The sequence below is a fragment of the Tetrahymena thermophila genome, assembly GCF_000189635.1.
Source record: "Tetrahymena thermophila SB210 genomic scaffold scf_8254470, whole genome shotgun sequence".
In the NCBI taxonomy this organism is placed as follows: domain Eukaryota; phylum Ciliophora; class Oligohymenophorea; order Hymenostomatida; family Tetrahymenidae; genus Tetrahymena; species Tetrahymena thermophila.
The window spans coordinates 1,126,935-1,134,889 of NW_002476246.1; the positions used below are offsets into that span (position 1 = coordinate 1,126,935).

A 7,955-nucleotide genomic window follows, 5' to 3' on the forward strand; every position below is an offset into this window, starting at 1 on the left:
GAGAATTTGATATTATTAAACTTCTAAATTTTATTTAATTCAAATTTTTTTCAAAATTAATGCGTTGAATAAAAATAGAATGAAAATATTAATATGAAAAAATAAAATAAATTATTAATAATTTAAATCAGTATTGTAAAAAATTATATTAGGTTGTGTAAAAATTAATTTCAGTTTTTCAAAATTTTGTTAACAGTTTAAATATAAAGAAATTATTTTAATCTAAACATAAAATTTATTTTTATTAATTTTACATTATATAAATATAAAATATAAAGGACAAACTAATTATTGTATATTATAAAAAAAAAGTTCTTTAAAATGAAATATAGACCATTAATAAATTAAAAATTAATGCAAATAAAATATTAAATTCTTTTAATTCATTAATTTTAATAACGTCTATTGATGCTTCTAAAGCGTTCTTGACCCATATTTTACTCAGCTAAAATATAATCTCTATTAGCATACTTATAGTCGAAATTGCATGCGACTTATTAACCAATAGTAACTTGTTGAGCGTTCATTACATAACCTCTACCGAAAGTGGAATAGTTGCTTGATTGAGCAGCCTATTAGCAGTTATGTAAATCTTTCAACAAATTTAGGATTGTAGGATTATTTTTATATTTTGAGTTTTTAATTTTGTTTATTATTTCATTTAGCAAACTCTAACTATTTTCAAATTAATTTTTATCAGCTTGTGCTAAAACTGTACCCATAGCTTCACCTGCAATTACTCTAAAGTGATTAATAGCCACTTTTTCATCATCTTCTTTTTCCAAATCTTTCTTCTATACTTCGGTGTTGAGAAATAGCTCTACCATTAAATTAGCTTTTTTAGTAATCTTTTTTTTTCCTTAGTTTAAGGAGTTAGCTTTTATCTTAGCACTACCTATTATTTAATACCTTTATTAGTCAGTTAGCTTCATTTCAAATTAAGGTATTTGTAACTCAAAAACAAAATCTTTACTTCTACCTGCCATTAAATGATTTAATTAAATTTCATATTATTTGTCTTAGATTTTTTTCCACTCTGAACCATAAGTTTTTGATACAGTAATCCCATTCATTAGCTCTGTATTACCAAAATTGACTGATATTTTAACATTTTATGCAACAAATGTTTTAATTCCTGCTAAAATAATAGTAAAAGCATCATCAATTTGAGAAATATCCCTAATAAAATTGAATGTGCCTTGTTAAAGTTGATTTATTTTACTTAGAGTTAAAGAGTCATGATCATCTCCAAAGCCAAAACAATCTATGCAAAAGGGATATTCTATTTTAGATTGATTCATGAAATGCTAAGTTTGTGAGAATCCGCAATTATCTTAACCATCGGATAATAGGAATATGCTAGCTAAATTTTTAGAGTTTGTTCTTTCTTTAATTATATCAAAAGCTTTTTGCATTCCGAAACCTATTTAGGTCCCTCCTCCAGCTTATAATTCATCAACTGTCTTCTATATTTTTTTTTTACTATTTTTAGTTAGTTAAGTTAGTTCTAACAATACTTTAGCTTGGCTATTGAATCCTACTAGTGAAATTCTATCATCTCCTTAAATAATGTGAAGGACCTATAAAATGGATTTCTTTACCAGCTCAATTTTCTTTCCTTGCATGGAACCAGATGTATCTATAACAAAAATTAAATCTAAGGGTTAATATCTAACTTTATCTTTTTTGACTTAATCAGCATCAAAGTCCTTAGCCTCAACAGAAACAACTCCAGGAATAATTTAATTATTCTTTTTATCCATAACAATTTTATTATTTAAAAGCTTAATTGATAGACTGAGATTATCTTTTAAAAAGTAATCTGCTTTAGTTTGATCACTGCCAGTGTCTGTATGTAAACCAGAAATCTGCTCTGCTAAACTTTTATCTTAAAAGCTGTTATCTTTCTTGTTAAAGTAAGGAATATATTACAAAGTATTTCCCATATTGATTTTATTATATTTTAAATAGCTATTTATTTCCTTTGTTATAATTTTTTTTAATTATTAATTAATTTATAAAAATAAATTGGGAGTAGATATTAGATTGGATTTATTCTATATAAAAATCAATCTTTATTATTTTAGTTTTTGATTAATACTGATAGATCCAAAAGTTGAATTATTTATAATATTTTGTCAAATTTTTTAATTAACAGGTTAACCTATTTTATCATCCTAAAAAATAAAGTGGATACTTGATTATATTTCTGTTCTTCAAATTTATTTTGCAATAAATCTAATTTCAAAATACTAATTTTTTAATTCAGAATTCATAAGTAATCAGATTAAGCTTTTATCTAAAAAACATAAATTCAAAGTCATTATTATCACTTTGTCCTGAGCAAATAAATATGTTAATAAATATCAAAATAATCATATTTTTTGTATTTAAAAAACATTAGATATGTAGAATTAAAAAAAATCATAGTAAAGTTAAAATACCAAAATTGTTAATTTCATAATAAATAATATTCCAATATATTTAAAGAATAATTGATTATCGAAACGATTGCATATTATTTTATTTTTAAATTTTTAATCTTTATAATATTTAAGGTAGATGGGAATGTAACTAGAATATAAATCTTCCATTATATGTTTTCATTTGAATTGATTTGAGTTAAAGTACATCCAGATTTTAAATTCTTTTGGATGAGCAAAAGCAATAATTTAATTACTTATTAAAAATTAGTTTAATTTAGTAAGTAATTCTATTTTAATTTTTATAATAAATACCTTATTTTATAAAATTTTATTTTTAATATGTATCTTAAAATTGAAATAAAATATTTGATATATTAAGGGGGAGAGAAATTCGATTTACACCTTTATATATTGTAATAATTAAATCTATTAATTATTAAAAGCATATACTGTCTAGTAAATAGCCAAATCATAGAACGTTGTTTAGCTTTTATTTTTGGATTTTGAGTACTTTTATTAAATACTATAATAGTATGAAAAAGATTTTGTAAATATTTTGATTGATTTTATCCATTAATTTGAATTTATGATTTATTTTTTTTTATACATTATGATATATTTTATAAATTTAGGTATGAATTTATTTTAAAAATAGCTATTTAAGAAAAAATATTTTATTTTATTTCTAAATGGTATTTTGTTAAAAAATAGGAGAGCTATAATTTGATCAAAGATCTGTTAAGAATAAATCAAAATTATAAATTTTTAAACAAAAAATGTGAAAGTTATGGAAAATATAATCATCATTTTTACAATAGTAATTAATTACAATATATTCCAAATATTTAAAAGATACTTTACTATCAAAATCTCAAAATTATATAAGAAAGGGATTAAAATTTCAAAAGGCATAGGCAAAAAAGCTCAAATGCTTTTTAATTTTACATTAACTCAGGATCAGAAATAGAAAAAATGCTAAAAAAAAAATAATTAAAGTGAATAAATTGGTTTAGAGGATGAAACATTTTTTTATTATGATGAGAATGAAGAAAAAGAGTAAGTTTACTATTTGAATTTAATAGTTTGTTATAATTAAAAATTATTATAGATTAGATTAAATTAATTCGCAGACAAATATAAGGGAATAATAAAAATCATTTCATAATGAAAGTGTGTACAACAAGTAATCCTCTCTAAATAAACGATAGAGAGTTAATTCAATTAAAAATGAAGCTTCAAAAGGGATTAAAAACTCAGAGCTATAACCTTAAGTTTTTCTCTCCTAAAATTAAGAAGAAATAAAAGCTAAAAATTCAATAAAATTAAGCTTATTATAATAAGAAAGCATTATCAATAATTAATAAATTTACTAAGTTGTTTAAAGTTAAATAGATAGTGTTGAATCTGATCATAGTTAATTAAAAATAGAAAATGCTCCTTATTGTAATAGAGAAGACTTTCTTAGCTAAGACATTACGAGTGCTAAGAGGAATAAATTATCAAGATTTTAGACAGAATTTTAAATCCTTTCATCAGAGCTGTAAGCTTAAAGCTTTGATAAATAGTTAATTTTTTTGTTTTAGCACTTCGATCGATTAAAGAATTATTAAATTTATTTTCCTCATAACAATTTGAGAAATGTATTAATTTAATATAGAAAAGTATAATTTAAAATTATAAAAAAAAGAGTATTTAAAAATAATAGATCATCGCATACCAATTAAACTAATATTAAAAAGGATAAGTCTAAAAATTTACCTAGCCCTTTACTTGGCCAATCATTAATAAGTATAAGTATCTCTTGACCAAATATAAGCTTTATCTTTAAATAAATAAATATAATTGCATTCTTTATTATAACTTTCCTTTTTAGTATTACAAGCTTGAATAACAAATTATTTCAATTATTTAATTCTTACATAAATGTAAATTTAATGTTTAACATTTCTTTGGAATATTTTAAAATTAATTATTTTTAAAAGCTTTTAGAATTCAAAATTATTAAAGTAATTTGATAAATTTGTATGTTGTTTATTTTTTTATTTAATTTTATTTTTTGATAATTTATATCAATTTATTTATATTAAAATGATCTTAAATACTCTATATCTATAAATAATTAATCTTGAGTTTTATACTTAAATAAAAACTTTAAATGCAGTTTATTGTATTTAAATTTTTTTAGTTATTTCCTTCTTTGCAATTCATGGTTTTAAATTCTTGAATATGAGGAAATGCAGAAATTTAATTCATAAACTTGATTAATTAATTAAATAAATAAATATTTTATTTCAATTTTAAAAAAATATTTTAAATATTTAAAAAAAATATAATCGTAAATCCTCATTCATTTATTAATTCCAACCCTTATTTCAATGTTTAAAAGAATTATGTTTTTTAATTTATTTAAATTATTATAAACTAAATAAAAATTACATAAAATTTATAAAATACTATTATATAGTAAAATTCAGCAATCTATTTAATTTGAAATAACTTTTTAACTATGATTAATACATAAACTATAGATATGCTGTTAGAAAGAGCATAAAAATTTACATATATTAAAAATATTTTGCATTGAAAAATTAAAGAAGATAAAATAATAATTAAAAAATATAAAACGAAAAATAATTTTTTTTTAAATCAAATATTTTGTTAATCCCAATGGATAATTTTTTTTAATTTCATTCAAAAATGCATGGAAAAATAAAAATAATTTAATTCAAAAATGAATCACATAATTCTTTTTTTCAAAATTCTCAAAAAATTAACTCGCAATAATTTTATAGTAAAGAAAAGTTTACAACTTAGCGGATTTGCGAATTAACCAACAGGTATTCTATGGTAGTTCTAGAATAAATATACTGGAAATATTCTATAATTTTTATTCTAAATATTTATTCTTATTTTTTATGTATATGTATTAGTAAATATAATGTCTTTTCATACTTAAATGTAATAACACTTATTTTTGAAAATCAAAAAAATTTTTCTCGTTCTCTTAATTAAATTTGATAAATTTGTATTTTTATTTACTTAATTGTTTCTTAACTCTATTTCATTTAATTCTTATTAGAAACAGCACTAAGATGAATTAAAATTTATCCCATTTATATTGTCTCTTGAAAAATGTTAGTGAGAGCTTTATTAATTAATAACTTTAATTTTTACTGTTTATATTCTAGCTAGGATTATTTGTATAAGGATTTGTTTCAAGTGTAAAAAAATTCTAATTTTCTAAAATAGCCATGCTAGCATCCCTTGGATTTGTAATTAAAACTTTTCCAGAAGAGTTGAATGTGTTATTGCTCCGTTCGTCGAATTATTTTGATGTTGTGGAAGTTTGTGACAAAGATTTTAAAATTTATTCATTGATTTCATTGTTTTCAAGAGCTAATTTTTTAATTAAGCCTTAAAATGAGCTATTCATTTAATTTAATATGTCATTTAAATTTGAAAATTTGAATTCATTTGTTTTATTATTCTGCTACTGTTGTTATATATCGACGTTTTCTAAGATATATTTTTATCCACATGGATTTATTTAGTTCCTTACTTAAATACTATTACCATGTTTTTCGTCAAAATATAATTTATTCTCACTAAATTATTAACTTTGTAGAATTAAAGGACTTTAAGTTGAGTACGTAGTATCAACACTCTTTTCTAAATTATTAGCAAGATATTTATTGACTCTAGTTTACTGAGATTATTATGAGCTATTATTTTAGGATTAATTAATTGATAGATACCTACTTAATTAATAAAGGTAACTCATAAATTTTATCTTAATTTGTTTCTTTCAAGTTGCTCTAATTATTGATTGTTTAAACCTATTACTTTATATTTTTTAAATTAATAAAAATTTTTATTTAAATATGTTTACTTGCTAACTAAAATTATTATTGCTTTAGCAAGAATGGTGTTAGTTAGATAGTTTTATTTTAACTCTATTTATTGGTATTGATTGTTTCAGTATTGGTAACAAAAATAGGAAATTTTATAAATAAATTGCCAATATGATAAGAAAAAGTTTCATAATTTGCAGAGCTTTGAGCAGTTGGTTGTGGAGTTAAAAATCTTACATTTCCTGTATTGTATTACTAAAATTATCTATTTTATTCAAAATTATCATCTTAAACCAATGCATTAGAAATATTTAATTCACTTTACTTTATTTCTTAATCAAAATAATTAGGGGCTTTATCAGAAATAAAATAAGATATCTATTATTTGTTTACTTGTTTTAAACTCTATTAAAAATTTTCAAAAAAAATTTTTTTTTTTTCGCTTTTTAGATTAAATTGATGTTAATTTTGATTTACTTCACTTTCACTTTAATTTTATCTTATGTACTTTGTTTATCCCCTCTAACATTTAGTTGTTCTTAATAAATGTTTTTGCTATATTCTTTAAAATATAAATCTTACTCTTTAAAGCTTTGGTTTTATTTTTTGAAGCTTAATTATTTTCTTTAAAGCTTTGATTTGATTCTTTAAAACTTTAATCTTCTTAATTAAAACTTAAATTCTGTTAATCCGTTTTAAAATTATTCTAATTTTGCTAATTATCTTATTTCTTTTAATTATTTTGTAGAAGCTAATTTTTAGGGGATAACATAAAATCTTACTTATTTTTTTTAATTTAACCCATAAGAAGTGTTGTTTTGATTTATTCCAAAATTAAAATAATGTTAAATATTTGTATTTCATGTAGATGATTCAGTTGGAGAGTGAGTGAGTTCTTTCAATTTCTCTGACCACTATTGATAGCTTTTCTCGTTAATTACTATTATGATTTTATCTAGAATTATATTGTTAAGAAAACTAAGAAGAGTTTTCGTTCAAAAAATTAGGTGTTTTCGCAGATTAAAATTAAAATTTTTGCTATGAAATTGATGTTAAATCATCTTTATCAGATGTGGTAGATTATTAGGAAGTTTTAATGATAGTTATTTAAATTTGCGCTTCATTATTAGTTAAGGATATTTAAGATGAAAACGAAGATACAAGAATGAAAATTGGATGGATAGTTGTTGCTATTAGTGGATTTTTAATAGCCTACTTGTACTATTTTTATTATTAAAGATCTCAAAGTATCTATTTATTAATTAGTTAAATCACTAGTAATGTACATTAAAAATAAAAAGAGTAAATCTTAGCAGCTATCTTAAAATCCTCACCTGTATAACTTAACAAAAAAATAGATGAAAATATAGTTAATAATAACAATATGGATAAGAATTTAGATAATAACGAAGAAATATAATCAATTAGTATTATGTACCAAACTCCTAATATATAAACAAGGCCAGCCACAAATTAATTCTTAGAAATAAATAAATTGGTAAATAAATAGAAGAAAAAGGAATTCTGTTTTTTCTTAAAGCATTTACAAGAGTAATCATAATTTATAATTTACACAACCAAACATTAAAAACATCTAAAAAGTTGAACAATAATTATCTCAAACAAATATATATATATAGCATAAACTAAAACCTAGATAGTACGAATAGAAAATGAA

The 7,955-nt window shown here is 21.0% G+C and overlaps 2 protein-coding genes across 2 annotated transcripts; one reads left to right on the forward strand and one right to left on the reverse strand. All coding sequences in view use genetic code 6, as the record gives it.

The window, feature by feature from the left end:
- Positions 1–383: 383 nt before the first annotated feature.
- TTHERM_00429650 (Von willebrand factor type A (vWA) domain was originally protein) lies at positions 384–1,946 on the reverse strand (the record flags this gene model as incomplete). The annotated part of the gene is made up of 1 exon (XM_001011290.3): positions 384–1,946. The coding sequence occupies one exon, from the start codon at positions 1,944–1,946 to the stop codon at positions 384–386; it is 1,563 nt and encodes a 520-aa protein (XP_001011290.1).
- Positions 1,947–7,373: 5,427 nt separating this feature from the next.
- On the forward strand, positions 7,374–7,954 carry TTHERM_00429620 (transmembrane protein, putative; the record flags this gene model as incomplete). The annotated part of the gene is made up of 3 exons (XM_001011287.2): positions 7,374–7,524; positions 7,579–7,828; positions 7,918–7,954. The coding sequence occupies 3 exons, from the start codon at positions 7,374–7,376 to the stop codon at positions 7,952–7,954; spliced, it is 438 nt and encodes a 145-aa protein (XP_001011287.2).
- Position 7,955: the final 1 nt, after the last annotated feature.